A 17,186-nucleotide genomic window follows, 5' to 3' on the forward strand; every position below is an offset into this window, starting at 1 on the left:
AACAGACAGAATAACCAGACCAGGAACCAGGGGTAAAGGCTTAATAGTACAGTAATGACAGATGCAAGACTTTACAAAGGATGACTGTGAGAACCAGGCTTATGTAGGATGAGCTAACCATGCTAATGAGACACAGGTGCAAACAATGAGGCCTGATGAAGCCGAGCGGAGGATTATGGGAAATGAAGTCCTTGATGGCGTGCCATTTAGTGGACAACCAGGACACTCCAACTGGTCATCATGACATTTTTTTTTTTTGTAAATATATGCCTTTTCTCGGTGTGAATTTTTTTTAAGCTTTCTAATTTGCAGGCTAATGGTAAATTACCATTCAATATTATCAATATATAAAGAAATGTATTATTGTATTCAGCAAGGACTAGGGATAAGAGATGCCATCGATTAAAGCTATCATGGTTGATTCATGATTCGATTCAAAATTCTATTCAATTTTGGGCTGTGTGTAGCTCAAGTGCAAAACATGTGCAAGCAGCTGTGAGTGACTGAATACAAATGCATCATCATTCATTCATAATGTGCAAATTAAGCTCTTAATGTGAACTTTAAAAGTATGTTAAAATAGAAACAACACAAAGTTTTTCAACATGAAAAGCAATAGAAATGTTGTAACGAAGTCATTTATCCAGACAATTGTTTCATATTGTGTGCTTTGCAGATAGGCTATTAACATTTAAAGGAAAATTTTACAAAACTGCATGCTCTGAAAAGAGTTTTTTTTGGCACAGTTAAAAATGGTGTTGATTTAAACTACCATTGAGAAATTTTATGTTACAGACTTTCATTAAGACCCTAAAGAATCATATAAACTTGTGGAAAATGGGCATCATATGACCCCTTTAAGATCTGATGTAATCATATAAAAAAAATCTGTATTAGGCATCAGAACTTTAGAATTCAGGGGGAAAAGTGGAGTAAAAAAAGTAGAATATTAGTTTCAATTTAATAGATATAAAAACTTTAGAGTGCAGATAACAATGTTGGACATCCAAAAATCCCTTCCACACCACAAAAAGATAGTATCAGAGAAATCTTTTTTTTTTTTGGTGAGAGAAAGAACACTACTGAGCTAAATATGTATTATGAGCTTGTTTGTGATTAAAGATACTGTCAGAAGCTGATTGCATTGTAATTTCTTTGCTGCTATCATAGCTATGCCAGACAAGTCAATTAAAATGACCCATAAAAAATGATTTTTTTTTCCCATCTTTTCATCCTAGATCCATATCTGATACTGGTAGAAGGCACTCCACCTCTATCTAGCAGCTCACCTTTCTGGATTATCAGTCTCACAAACTGCACCACAGAATGCTGCTCTCTTTTATATATACCCGAATCAATATCCTACAGACCACAGATGGTGATATCTGTATTGAAATCCAGACAGTGAGGGAAATAAATCAAAATCAAACAATTGTCCTCTATCTTTTTTTATCTCTTTTCAAGGTCAGAGCAGATATGATACATCACTTGTTAGGTACGTGTTTGATCTGAGTTTTGATGTCTGTCTTTGTCTCACAGACAAATGCATGCATTCACATGGAACAGCGTTCTCTGTCATGATTGCTTGTGATGGATTTCAGTGGCTGTGGGCTGCGCGGTGGGTTCTGTAGGACAGAGCACTAGCTGGAGGTGGCGGGACAAAGGAGAAATTGAGAGGCAGACAAGGCTACTAGCTAAAGGCATGCTTTGTGAAAACAGGAGGCGTTGGCTTTCTGAACCCCTAGTGCCCTCACTGCAAACATTAGCATTGGCATCTTAGTGCAGCATCAGATCGAGTGTCCTGCCCTGGCAGACTTAGACAGCCAGAGACAGGAGTTAGTGCGGACAGAGACTGGGTCAGGAATGGGGAACTGCTGTGGTTGTAAAGGGGACTCAGGTCATGAGATGGTGCTGGTCAGACACAAGTTGGCATGGCCGAAGACGGACAGGGTCATCTTTGGAATAGACAGGTACATGTTTCCGACACCGTTCTGATCAGTTTGGGAGGTGAGGTGCAGCTTGGCACTAATGTTTATAATTTAAAGGTATAGTATTGCATTCTGTGTTCACAAAAACGGATGCAATCAACAGTGTTCTTGCAGTGTTTAGTACTGAATAGTGTGCTAGTGAAGTGAACCGGCTGCTGGATTGTGGCTTGCTGATTCTGTTTACAGTTACTTTTTAGGGAGGCCAACATGATTGGAAACTAAGAGAGATGACTGGTCACAGGTGCACACAGATAAGTGAATATTGATTAGATGTTTTGTTTGGATATTACAGGTGAATAGGAATGTCATTTGTGCAAACATCTGCATGCAAAAATCACAATGAAAAATGGTTCTTACAGTTCCAAAATTTCAGTAGTTGATATTAATACCTTTAAAATTCATATATTTATATTTTAAAATAACTGAATAATTACAGAATAATGAAAAATAAAAAAAGGAAAAAATACAATATAGTGCAATGATTCAAATAAAGAAATTACAAGCAATAGTATAAATACAGACATTATATATATTATTTATATCGGTTGATAGCCGATATAAAGCCAATATGATTTTAACAATTATTATTATTAATATTTAAGAAATTTGAAATCATTTCACAATGGTTTAAAAAATAAATGTGTAAAAGAAACATACTTATACTTTAGATGACAGTATTTTTCACAAATAAATAAATATGTAATAAAAATATAATTAAAAAGAAATTAAACACTAACCTACAGGGCACTCAGTATTTTTGGAGTTTGTGTGCATTAGCAATCATATTTTTCAAGGTAAAATAGGGTAACCCTCATTTTACATACAGCATACAGTGAAAATGTAATGAATATGACAGTGGGCAAATGCATAAAGCTCAGCATAAATTGAAATCAAGAGTTTAAAGGATAAAACATTCAAATCGCACGGACTGACAGTCCCACAGAGAACATGTGATCATGCTGGATAAAAATGCACACTTCACAAGATCTCACAGCTGGTTTCGACTAAGTTTGCAAAGTTTGTGAAATTAAATGTTCATTAGTCATTCAAAGATTTGTTTGAATTATATAAATGCGTACTTGCTTAATGTTGACGGCAAATGAGAAAGTATTATAATGTTTGCATTTGTATTACTAATAGGCCTAATATGAAAGCAGTCATTATAATTATTTCTGTATACATTCATTTCTTTGTTTAACCGTTCCGATTATTAGGGAGACTTCTATCCGTATTAGACAGAACTTTTAACGATGATGACAAACAAGAGATAAAGTGTGAGCACTGTGTGCCCTCAGGTGCTGCCGCACTCAGTGCCATCAAAATAAAAGTCCTGCATCCCACATCACTTGCCCACTGCGGCAACAACCACCACTGTCGTTTTATAATTATAAAAATCATTAAGTTTAGTAAAAGAACAGACACTACATAAAAAAACTGAACGCGGCTGCTCAATAAAGTGTGCCGAACGACAGTCACATCACAGATCAGATTTCATTTATCCATTAAGGAGAGTGAGATGAGACAGACATGACAATGGCGGATGATATAGTTTCGAGATGAAATAAAAAAAAAAATTTCAAATCTCGAAATCCGAAATTTGTATATATATTTTTTAACTCTCCTCGATTAGAGAAGCAGTTGTCAGTAAAATAGCGTGTTTGTGGTCGGGATCAAGTTGTTCACTGCCGGCCAACGTAGAATATAGGCATTATGCATATGTGTTACCTGTCATGGAAGTGAGATTCAAATTACTAATGACTCGTTTAGGCTGTAGAGAGTCGATTCTTAATTTTGGAAGACAGTAACTCTATTTATTGTACTTTTGGCTTTACAACTTTGCTGATCATTTACATTCACATACAGCTACATTACACACTGCATGAAAGACAATATTGGAAATGGAATAATAGGGGCACTTTAAAATGAATTGAATCAGTTTTCACCACAGACAAAGCTCTTTGAAACATGAAAGAGTGAATTAAAGGGTTTTCAATGTTTATATAATTGAAGCTCTGAAAACATCACTTAGCTTGTTCACATAGATCATGCCCATAAATTAAAGTCACTTCCCAGGACTCAACTCTGGGAATTTTTTCTACTCACCCATTTGGGCCAGTGGTTACATTTTTTCTTGCCCTACCAAAATGTTCAGTGACACTACAATAAATTAATCATTCAATCAGGCAGGCAGTCAGTCAATCAAACAATCAGTCAGTTATTGTTTTCATAGTTTTATTCATAACTTTGTACTCTAAAAATAAATTTATGAATTCAAAATTTTAGATACCAGTAAAGTTTCACAGTCCACATTACCTGAATTCTCAATCCCACAGCAAAAACTAGCCTAACTAATGTAAAGTTATTAAAGAGAAGTGAATAGTCAGTAATAAAATAAGAACAAATAAGTAAATTCTAAGCAATATCACTAATATATAAATACAACCGAATAAAGTTAGAAATTAAATTAGGTACAGTAGGCCTAACAGTGGCATTCAGGTACATAAATTAAATAATCATGTGTAAAATAACACTACATATTCTTCACTGTGTAAATGAAATATGGATAAATCCTTGTTAAAGCTACTAACGTTATTCAGTCAAGAGCAGTGAGTGATTTTTTTTTTATCGGCTGCTCACGGCTGCTCAATAAAGTGTGCCGAACGACAGTCACATCACAGATCAGATTTCATTTATCCATTAAGGAGAGTGAGATGAGACAGACATGAAAATGGCGGATGACATAGTTTCGAGACGAAATTACGATTTTTTTCAAATCTCGAAATCCGTAATTTTTATATATATTTTTTAACTCTACTCGATTAGAGAAGCAGTTGTCAGTAAAATGGCGTGTTTGTGGGCAGGATCAAGTTGTTCACTGCCGGCCAACGTAGAATATAGGCATTATGCAAATATGTTACCTGTCATGGAAGTGAGATTCAATTGACTAATGACTCGTTTAGGCTGTAGAGAGTCGATTCTTAATTTTGGAAGACAGTAACTTTATTTATTGTGCACTTTTGGCTTTACAACTTTTTACAACAAAACAAACCCATTTTCTTTCTCATCTGTTTATGCCAACTACAATTCTGTCAACTATACAGGGCGTCTTTCATGCTATCAGGCAGTCCTTATTGTCGAGCCCTATTTCCAATAAATTGGTTTGAAATGTTTTTTACTCTTTCGCTTAGGAATCAAATGGTAATCAGTTTTCTGTTTTCTTTCCAAAGTGTGACCTGTATAAATTTGTCCTGTTTGCATCACACACTGAAAGAAAATCTTCCCCACAGACACCTTTCAAAGTGAGATATTATCCCAATTTCAGACTTTCAGTGAAGTGCATGGCCTGTGGAATGAGGTTTTTTGTCCGAACTGTGAACACTGATTTAGTGCATCCATATTTAGTTTAAAATTGAACCTTTGATGTTTTGACTGGACTCTCCATTACATTGAAATGTCACGTCTTTTATTAGACTAGGCCAGTAAATGTTTCTTAAAGGAGGTAATTGAGGATTGAGGTTTAATAAAAGGAGATGATTGACTGGCGAGTTCATGGCCCATGGCCCGTTATTTAAAGCTTTTCACACACACTGCCTGATATTGGATGCGCTGTAGAAGAATATATTCATGCCAACAAGCTAGTCTTGGGTCATTCTATTACATACACAAATAAGCAACTCTGTGGGTGCAAGTCTTGAGCATTATACAATGTTTTTAATAAGAGGGAGTGTTTTCAAATAGTAAATACTTGCCCTTTAATTTAATTCTGAAACAGGAGTCTTGCTATGGTTCATGATATTCCTTAAAGAAGCATGATCACTGAATAATAAGAAATAAGAAGCAGATTTACTTTTGAAGATCAAACTAAGTCATTATTCATTCACTGATTTTGAAATTCAGTGTCTGTTACTTGTTGTAATACACTAACCACCTATTTAATTTAACTGCATCTCAGCTGTAAGCTGATTCCAAATGGCTGTTGCTATTGATATTCCTGTCCAATAATATCTCTCTGTCTTGTACCATTCACAAGCATTACTGGTTTTGGAATAGTGTGGTTAAGACCCGCAGGCTATGTAATAGTACAATGTATTTATAGTAAGTTCTGTGCATCTGCTGGGATTCTGAATAAAATATTTGGTTCATAGATGCTCTTGAGATGGCAGTAAAGATACATACAGTAAAGAATAGATTAGAACAGCTGTACGCAATACATTCTCAACATTGATAATGATAACATGTTTCTTGAGAATCAAATCAACAGACTAATGGATGCTGAAAATTCACACAAAAATTCATACAAACTTTGGTCTAAACTTTGGTGTATTACAGACTCAAAACATTTGAATAGTAGTGTATGTGTGCATCTTCCTGCGGTATTATTTGTATTGTGAGTAAGGAGAACTTGTCACAAGGTATCAGTTGTTTTGAGTCAAAGGTCTAAATACACAAATGCATTTTTTGCTCTAGCAGTGGTTTTCTATATTAGTCTCTTAAATTGGGATTTCTTTTTTTAATTATTAGAGAATATTGCTTTCCTTAAATAAATCTCTTGCAAGCCTGAACTCGTTCAGTGCACCAGAATAGTCTACACAAGGTCATAGCTCCGTGAGCTTGGGTTTCTGTGTTGAAACACAGAGAAAGATTTATAGGGCAAATCCTGGAAGATGTCCCCTTGACTTTGATGACTGTATGTGTTGGAGACTTCTGTGCACTGCTGATAAGCTGTATGTACGTCACTAATCACACGCTTCCCTTCAGCAGATAGCATTCAGCAGACCACACATTCAAATCTCATGACCGCACAATCTCAAGTCTGTGGTTAACATGTGCACAGCTTTACGGAGAATCCATGACATAACAGTAGAGGTGTTTGGTGCAGGTTCAGTCACGCTTATATTGGGATATTATGATAAATCGTGATACATTGAATCATGAGGCATTGCATATTTACTGTACCACAGCGTAAGTGGTTGCTGATATTCAGCTCTGGTCAGTAACCTCTTGGGCTTATTTAATGTATTTCATTACTCTTACTCACTGATTAAATAAAGCTCTGTCAGCCCTTCAATGCCCCGAGGTGGGATTTCCATGTAATTGCTCATGGAGAAGAGGGTGATGATCTCTTCTGTTTAACGAAGGTTTTTTCAAATACATGTTTGTTTGCTTCATTTCTAATTAGCATTTTTTTCAGCAATAACCTTCGTTGCCATAAAGGGATACCTTATAATGAATATTCTGCTATCATTTTTACGCGGATCACTTATGTGTCATTTCGAACTCTGTGACTTTTAAGTTGTTGTTGTAGAACATCTAGTGGTCTAGTAAAGTGCTCTTTTTGTAATATCCATAAATCTCAAATCCAGTCTGATCAGACATGCCACATTAAAATCCTTTGTTCCAAGTTTAACATCGTTTTCTCTTTTGTGTCCCATCACTGATCATGTCAAACCTGGTTTAATGTATTGTTATATTCTATTCTTCTTTGTTATGAAAAAGAGCATTTTAGACATTCTACTATATATATATATATATATATACACACACACACACACACACACACATGGTTCTATACACAGTTTGTTGATAAGATTTTGAGATGTGGGCATTGCTCTCAATTAAAGTGAGCTTGCATTCGAGTGTGGAGGGATTTTGACAGTGGAGAAGAGTTAAATGGACTAAAGACCAGCATACATCACCTTAGAAAAGTCTTGTTTTACTGAAAGAAAAATTGGAAGTCCAAAGCAATGAAATATGAAACATGAATCATTCACAGTAAGATCTATAATATTTTTTTACAGAATGGATAGGGTGAATTTTCATTCCATGATGGCTTTAAGACCACTAAAAAACTAGAGTAAGCAGGAATGAATGCATGGAGGAGTTATTTTAATGCTTTTTTTGTGCTGACTCCAACGTAAAACAAAACATATCTTGGGAGAAGACAGACTATGACTTATCTTCTCCTTTTTTAATCACTGCTTTGTGGAGCCAAAGTTTTAGTTTTCACACAATTCACTTAAATTCACATTCAACTCCAGTTAGATCTAAATGAGATCATTTTCTAGTACCAGGATGAAGCCTATAAAGATTGAAACCGTGATTACAATGCCCCTCACACTTCATTAACTGATACTTTTTGTCCCCTATATTTAAAACCTTTTAAGTCTTGATGTAAAGGAGGTAATGAAGGATTTTTAAAATGCATTTTGAAATGCATCTGAGTAAAATAGATGATCAAAAATGTAGTGGATTTGGTTCCATCCATCAATTGATGATTGTATGGAGGCAGATCTGAATGCAAGCTCACAATCAGTTGTGAAAAGGTAACTGTCTGTCGCTTCGCCAGAAGATCGATTTATGACATTTTGATTAAAAAATGCAATTACTATTTTTTCATAGTAAAATAAATGTAAAAACAGCGAAGTGGAATGCAAACGTGAAATGCCCTTTATACTGTCTTGTGAAGGCAGCAATTTTCAGTTTCAGCCTGGAATGCTGGGATTTATATCCAAGTAGACTTGAAGAGCAACTTTACCGTTTATTTATTCACTGATTAATGACATTTACAGATTATTCTATCTGTCTTTATGATATATTTCCCTTCCTGTGCTCAGTCTGTCTCTCCTCCCAACAACATTGCACGTCCTGCCTGACAGAGGCAGGCAGAGATTCAAAAAGAGTAGGTTCACTCTTCACCCCTCCCTTCCTCTCTCCCTCCTCCCTGTGACTATGTGCAGTGGTACGTCAGAGCAGAAGACTAGTGTGTGTGCGCGCAGGCTGGTGACCGTGAGCTGGTGAGGAAACAGGAGCATCAGAGACAGGAGACTCCACGCAGACAGCAAAATCCAGATGCTTACGCCTTTGCCCGCTTCAACGGCAGGACGCTCCCTTCTTACCTGTTCTGCGTTTTGACGGCCGTGGAGCCCTGAACCATCTCTGCTGCTCTTTTTTGAGAATCAGATCCTGGAACTATTCCATTAGGGCTCTTTCCTTTTATTCAGACTGATTCGTTCCTTCTCCTGCAGTGTTTTCGGCTCCGTCATGAAACCTGAATTTACTGCTATTAAAATGAAAGCTGAACTGGACTTTCTGTAAGTGTCAGTCATTCAGTTGGAAGTTTGCCACTTGGAGCTGTTTGGATCAAACATGTGGAGCCAGTCAGGATATTCCAACCACCAGCCTCATCCTCCTCACCCCTTTTACAATGAACCCAACAGGTGGGTTGGCCTTCCCGTTTTATATTAGATCACAATAGAGGTTAATGATAAAGTATGTGCAGTTAGGATTTTGGCAACAATGTTTACAGATTTTGCTTTCATTTTCGTCTTCCTGTAATGGGGAATGTCCACAGATTGCTGCCGAGGGGGTCATTTCAGGATGGATCTGCCTGACAGTTGATGCTGAAACCGTTTGGCAGGTTTATGTTGGATAATACTAGATTAAATCTAAACCACGTGCGTCTGTGGCAGGGATTACACTGAGATAAGAATGAATGAACATCTTTATGTCAAGACATTGTTGGAATTCCAACAGGTTCTGTTGAACTGGCAAGTCGGGCGAGTTCTGTGGAAGTGAAGACGTGATGTGTAAAAACATGCCATAAATACTTCACTCATTGTGGCTTTAGTTCCCTTCTACCTCTGTGTGAAGATGTACGGTGTGCTTCACAGTCTGACAGAATGCCTCCATTTTTCATTGTCTGAAAGATTTGTATTTCTTGAATACCAGTGGCAGCATTCCAATCTTGAAGCCAAATACTTATGCAAGTGTGTTTACTTACCTCATAACTTAGTGTTTCCTAATAGAAAGGACAGAGATTGCTCTTTCATTATTTACTCATTGCAGGCCCTTTGCTCGGATGTATTTCTCATGATTCTGTGGAAATACTAATGTTAGTTTGGAGTTTGTTTGTATTTTAGTGTACTTTCAGAAGCACAGCAGGGGTTGCTTTATTATAGTCTGCTTTATGTTTCTGCATTTAGATAATTAGGTTGCACTTTATTTTACAGTACGTGTACTAACATGTACTTATAGTGTACTTACAGTGTATTTATCTAAGAAAGTTCTGGTAACACAAGGTAACTACATGGGGTAGGGTTAGGTTCAGGGTTAGTACCTAGTTATTACATAGTTATTGTAATTACTATAATAAGTACATAGTATGTACATGAGGAACAGGACTGTAAAATAAAGTGCTACCGATAATTATACCAAACCCACTATTATGAGTTTCTTCTCTATTAACTGTCCGTGTGTTTGCATTCCACTTTCCCTCTCTATTTACAGGACAATTCAGTATAACTACATTTGTTGTTATAAAACTGACTCCAATTAAGCCGGACTATTCTCTAGCATTTGTTTAAACAACAAATGTGAATGGCGTGCTTTTGACTCAACTGATAATGCTTTGCTGAATGTGTTTCTATGCTGATTTTTAGTAACAGTCTGTCTGTTTGATATTCTATGTTTGGTATATCTGATTGATTGATTGTACTCAGTAATTCAATTTAAAAGTCAGTGAATGTTAGGAAGCTTGAAATTGCAGTGATATAGTAAACTGAAACTCATAAGACTTATCTTAGCGCAACTTATTTCAGTTAACAACAGAATAACATAATAGGCTTCACATTATACATCACTATCCATTATAGTGTTTGGTTTCCATTGTGTTTATAGTCTAACAAAATCAATTTCATAATGATCAGCTTTGAGTGGTATTTTTTTTAGACATTTAAGCTTGTGGTCGACCAATATATCGGCAAGTCCGATATATCGGCCGATATTTGGCATTTTTTAAATATCGGCATCGCCCGATGTGTTCGTGGTGGGACTTTTATTTTGATGGCGTCATTTTAATTTAAATTCAATTTAAATTCAATTTTTTTTTATTTAACCTGAATTCAACAATGGAAAGTAGACACCATTTTGGAGTTTTTGAATCATCTGGATTATACATAAAGCAGTGTTTTAATGCTCCACATGTAGGGATGTAAGGATTAACCTCGAGGCGGTTGAAAATAGTTTAAAATATGTGACTATTCAAATTGGTTGAGATGCCAGACAATTCTGTTTGGTTAGTTGCGTTAAAAGTTAAAGTTAAATTTGTAAAAGTTAATTTTGCGTAAATGTGGCAATATTTATCTGACCATTTTCCCATGGCCATGTCTTTTTTAACTTCCATGGTCTGTTTTATTCCCCCTCATGTAATAAAATAATTTTTAACTCAATATTATCCTCAATATTTAGGTAACACTTTACAATAAGGTGAATTTGTTATCATTAGTTAACTACATTAATTAACATAAACTATCCAAGAAAAATAATTCTAAAGCATTTACTGATCTTATAGCTAATGTTAATTTTAACAGATACTAATACATTATAAAACCAAAAGTTGTTAATAATCTGTTAATAGTATTTAATGGACCTGTGCTAAAAATGAACTAACAGTCAACAAAGATGAATAAATATGGTTAGTAGTGCATAATGGTAACTTATTATAAAGTGTTATTAATATTTAATATACATAAGATATCCCTTCAAGGTGCTTCAAGATATGATAGAAGATCCAAGATTTTGCAATAATTTCCTGTTATTAGGGCTGTGACGGTCGCCGTGACAAGTGCGTCAACTGACTTCACAAAGTTTTGTTTACAAGTGTAACAACAGTAATAGTTGGAAATTGTTTTATTTAGACTATGGTCTATGGTAAGTCTATGGTGATTCACAAATTACCTCAAATGCCATGCACAGCGTTTGTTGGATTGGCACGTTTGATCACCGGAAAATAAATTTTATGCATTCAGCAAATTAATTTTGTGTTGGACGATGGACTTTGTGGGAAACCAAATACTACATCACCGATCTGGAGCCATCTCCATTCATGACACCCATCTGTGTTTGTAGGGTCTTCAAGTTCCTGTGATCACAAACGCCTGGCTGGTCAGGTTTGGTGAGGCTTTCTCCAAACAAGCCAAACTAAAGTTTTGGGAAATTTGGAACCGGTTCTAAAATGGAACCGTTCTTCGATACCCAACCCTAATGATGACATATCACTTACCTGTATGTCTTGATTGATTGACCGTTTCATTAGTTCCTCATCTCACACTTCAACAATCAGTCAGTCTGTTGAGTATACTAAATAGCTCTTTGATTTTAATCATGCAGTACTCAGAGGCCTCTCTTATGTGCAGAGCTGATTATAAATGCAGCTCTTCACAAAAAGACCTTGAATCTGAGACAAAACTTACAGCAGTGTCTTTTGTGTGATTATCTGTGCCATCTACAAAAAAAAAAAAAAAAAAAAAAAAACAGAATTTGCACTTGGAACGCATCTCCTTCTCTAGGCTCAGCACGAACCAATCACATTTCAGCACGGGTCCCAGAGAGGCCACACTGAGACCCCAAAAAAGGACTAAAAAAAGCCCAACGCTCATCTGAGCTGGATCCTGCCTAGTAATTTATGTCCGTGATTTATCCAGTGCTGTCAGAAGATTGAGAGGATCAAAGATCAGAGTGATGATCCAGATGTGTGGATATGTGATTTATGAGAGGCTCAGATTCATTCATGACTCTTTAATGAGTGGACATCCAGCTAGTGAACTGGAACCTTTTTATTTCTTTGTTAGGACAGTAGATGTTACAGCAAGAAATATTGTCTCTAATGAGGCCACTAAGGGGTTAAAAGGCTAAGTAACTGTTTTCAGAGCTGCATGGGACTGAACCATGTAAGGTAGGACTAAATGAGTGTTCTGATGTTTGAAAGGTACCTGGGAATTTTGGCAGCAACGTCATGTATCACATGACCAAAAAGGAAGATGGATGCACTGCTCCATACTGTATATTTGTCATGTGTTCTGTTTGTTTTAGTCTTGTTTCCAAGTTTTAATTTCAAAGCATCTTTAAAAATATATATACATTTACTCAAAAAGAGTATTTTTTTTATTGAATTAGTTTATTTTAAATTATTTTTTCTAAATCAATTGGCAAGTATTTTACCTTGTTTTTTAATTTAATATTTTATTGTTATTATTAGTAATTGTTATTTAATTTAAGCTTAACGTAACTTGAATTAATGTACAGTACTTGCCAAATTTTCTCAAAGAAAAAAAAAAGTCAGTTGGTACCAACGTACATTACTATAATGTCGAAGGTTAAAATTGACTGATTTTTTTTTTTTTTTTTTTAAACTGAAGAACAGAAAAATGTATAATCAATATGTTATTTGGTTCATATATTAAGCACAATGCCCCTCTCCACAGTTAAGTTTTCTTTCTGACTAATAAGTTTATGGTCACAAATAACTTTTTCTGAGGTAAATGTGACGTTACGTCAATTACATTGACTTCTTTGCACAGCTGAAACACTGACTGAGGGATTACATGAGACAGGATACAGATTGTAAAGTTGTACTCTTTCTTTTAACTTACCTTCGGATGTTTAGTCATGTCTATTTTGTGCTGAATATGGTATTAATGTTGTGGAGATGATTAGTTCACATGCACCTCGTTGCATCAGTTGCATCTGTTCAACTGATGTGCTACAGCAATCTGTCATTCCACATTAAACAGCACCAAAATGGTATTTATTGTTTGAATACTGCAATACAATAGAGAGAATTTGAAATCTGAGCCTTTGTTTCATATTAAAAGTACCAAAGCACAATGCTTATTGCGATATATTTTAATTGGATAGGAAGTGGCCTTCAAAGCTCTGTCCATTAACTGAAAACAGACTACACTAATCGATTCTTGGGATTTAAGAATTGATAACGTTCTGTAAAAATGAGAATCAATTAATATTGAGATATCGATATTTTTTACCCAGCCCTATAATAATTTTTTTTTTTACTTTATCACGGTATACGTTATTATCACGGTATTGAAATTTAATTCAATTAAATTCAATGGACATAATACAGTGTAACAGGTTAAATCACTTTTTTCTTGTAACAAAAGTAACTGAACATTTAAATACAATTAACCAATGCAGAAAAATATATACAGTTAAAAGTTTTACACAGTTTAAAGTGCAAAAGAACTATAAAGACCAATCGGTATTACTATCACAATAAGACCTCATTAGTTAACCTTAGGTAATGCATTAACATTCACAATGAGCAATAACTACATTTGCTACAGAAGTTATTAATCTTTGTTAAAAAATACAAGTCTTAGTTAATGTTAGCTCATTAAATAACACAGCTGCAACTTTCGAATTTAACAATGTGTTATTAAATATTGGAATACCTAAGATTAATGAATGTTCAGAAAATATTTTCATTGCTAGTTTATGTTAACTTATGAATTAACTAATGGTAACTTATGAAGCCCTAAGGTAAAGTGTGAATGAACAATAAAGAATCAAAACAACATCTAGGGCATGTTGTAGTCCAGATTAAAATGAAAAACAAAAAATTGAAAATAAATAGTGCATTTAGTCTGAATATTTAAGTATTTGGCGCTGTGATGAACACCAAAGTGAATCCACAAAATCTGAATAGCTATTTAAAATTATTTAAACCTGTTTTAGAAAGTAGAGCAGCTGCTTTATTTATGGCGTTTCCAGGGTAAGGGCTGCATTTTCTGCAGTTTAGCGCCATCTGCTGTCAGAGAGTGAATGTTTTTTTATTCAGCATGTCTCTCACGTGTTCCCCCATGTTTGGGAAAATTATTCTTAAAATTCATTCCAGATTCGGAATAATTTGTAATATATAATTATTTAAGGTATTTGGAAGTGACCACGATGACAATATTGTGCATATTCATTACCGTGATATATCGCATTACCGAATACCGGCACATGTCTACAGCCAATTAGAATCCACCCTGCTATAACAAGATCGAGAATTTAAAGCATCAGATACACGTGTGCTTATAATAAACAGACAATATCGTTTGCTGGTGTGGACACTTGTTATCTTTATAGTTATCTTTTATAGTTATTTTTCTTGGTGTGAATTGGGCTTAACAGTAAAAACATTTATAAAGTTGCAAAAGATTTCTTTGTCAAATAAACAACTTTCTATTTTTTCTGAATTCTGAAAAATGTATCACAGGTTTCACAAAAATTTTCACATTGATAATAACAAGAAAGCTATTTTAAATAGTAATGATATATCACAGTATTACTGTCTTTACTGTATTTTGTTTGAAATTAAATGTATGTTTTAATAGCCTTTTAAGCATTATTACAGGTTCTTAAAAACCATTGCAAATTAAAAACATTGAAACATCAGTATGAAATAGATTAACAGTTTAAGAACAATTAAAACAAAAAAATAGACCATTATTTAAAAAAATACAAATTGCTAATCTAACATCTTATATATTACAAAGCTAAATTAGAAAATCCACAATCATTTACATAAGAGATCTCTTAATTCAACACCTTTGGATGGGAAATGCAGCCTTGGTGAGCATGAAAGTCTTCAAAAACAGACTTTTGATAGTATATGCCATCTTGTTAACTGATCTTACTTCAGGGATGTTTAAATATTTTTAGTGAATTAAAAAAAGTTTCACCTCCTCATTTTCCAAATTTCTCATGCCTAAGTCTAAATGGCTCCCTGACATTTAAATGTCGCTATTCAGCAAGGGACTCAGGCAGCAGCATAAGTCTTGCTAACATGCCCCGTCTGTCAATGTGTGTACTGTATGGACGCAAGACCTTTATTATTAATTCATGCTAGCCATTTATAAAGGTCTCTTTTTGCAGCTGAGGAATGCTTCTATCTTTAATTGAAAGATCCATTATAATCTCCCTTAGCTTTGTGTGAAATCACGGAATGTAAATCTGGCATTGTAAATGAGTCGAGGCCAGCATCAGTGCAATTCCCAATTAAACCAATCTGAAGCCCTGCAAAGATTGACACTGATGTGAATAGAGCTGTGCAGGATAAAGAAATGAACATCATCTGTCTTTGTGGGATGAGAGAAGTCTAAAAATAACATTTGTGTGTGTGTGTGTGTGTGTGTATGGGTGAGTGAGTGGATCAGCACCAGGTGTTTGGGTTCAGGGGCTGATATAATATATTTGACTTTTTGCCAGATTCAAGAACATGGATGAGACTCCTAAATGAATTTCCTTAATTCCAGTATAATGCTCAAGATGTTTTACTCTTATAGCAAACCAGTGATTCTTGTTGTGAAAAGGGCAAAGGACTTTCATGAAGTCCAAGAGAAATGGAGGGGGAGAGCTTGTCGTAAATGTCTTGAATAATTTCAGATGTCATGGTGGGTGGTGAAAATTCCAGAGTGTAAATATTTGGGGAGTCACACACACACACAAAAAAATGGTATTTTCTGTAAACCCACATGGTATTTTCTTGTACTTTTAGTGTATTGTTAGTATAGAGGTTTGAATTCCCACTGATTAGATTTGTTGTGTGGTGTGAGGAAAATGTTGTAGTGATGGCAGACGCTATAACTAAGCTCTTGGCTGGAGCTGGCTCTGTTATTTTGTTATTTTTTCTAAATAATTAATTTGTGAAGTACATTTCTCAGTTCCTTGGAGGTTTGGCAAGTCTGATACATTTCTGCAAATCAGTTTCTTTTAGACAGCTTTAAAAATGAGGACCAACATCATAAAAACCTTTGGTGGAACAGGTGGAAGAGGAATAACATTTTGTTGGAGCAGGGAATGAAACTTGAGGGAGCAGGTGGCACTGGATTGGCAAAGTATGTCCCACACAGATTGTGGGACACAGAACACCAAAACATTGCTTGATGGTGTTCATGAAGCCTGTAGTGTAATAAAAAATAACATAATCAGAGAAATTCATGCCTTGTCCAGTACCATGTTTATATAATTTCATTATTTACATAATTGAGCTAGCTGCTTCAGAAACAGTTTGATAACTAATATGTTTATGCATGCAAAAACAGTCTAGTTTGTTGCACCACTCATGGTCAGCAGGAGGCTGGGCATTGGTGGAGATGAAAATGTTAATATTTTAAATTGTTCTGTTCAATTTTGACTCCATAATTTTCCAACTTCCAACATTTCTTTTATATGTATTTAAATGTATATTAATCGAAAAAAATATATATTGTTTTAGGGTAAGTGTATATATATATATATATATATATATATATATATATATATATATATATATATATATATATATATATATATACTTTTTTTTCTAAAGTGTCATGTGACATTAAAGACAGTCATTGGCTATATAGAAATAGAAAA

General features: G+C 34.9%; 1 protein-coding gene across 9 annotated transcripts in view; it reads left to right on the forward strand.

The window, feature by feature from the left end:
- Positions 1–17,186, forward strand: part of LOC113061642 (pleckstrin homology domain-containing family A member 7-like) — an 83,207-nt gene that overhangs the window by 4,976 nt on the left and 61,045 nt on the right. The window contains exon 1 of one of the 9 annotated variants that reach the window (XM_026230944.1): positions 1,257–1,970. The exons of 7 other annotated variants lie outside the window; for them this stretch is intronic. In XM_026230944.1, the coding sequence (XP_026086729.1) occupies positions 1,864–1,970 (107 nt within the window). In that variant the 5' untranslated portion in view covers positions 1,257–1,863. Of the gene's footprint in view, positions 1–1,256; positions 1,971–8,571; positions 9,206–17,186 lie in introns of those variants that run through there. One more of the 9 variants, XM_026230945.1, reaches the window with a different exon arrangement.

The sequence above is a fragment of the Carassius auratus genome, chromosome 43 (assembly GCF_003368295.1).
Source record: "Carassius auratus strain Wakin chromosome 43, ASM336829v1, whole genome shotgun sequence".
Classification (NCBI taxonomy): Eukaryota; Metazoa; Chordata; class Actinopteri; order Cypriniformes; family Cyprinidae; genus Carassius; species Carassius auratus.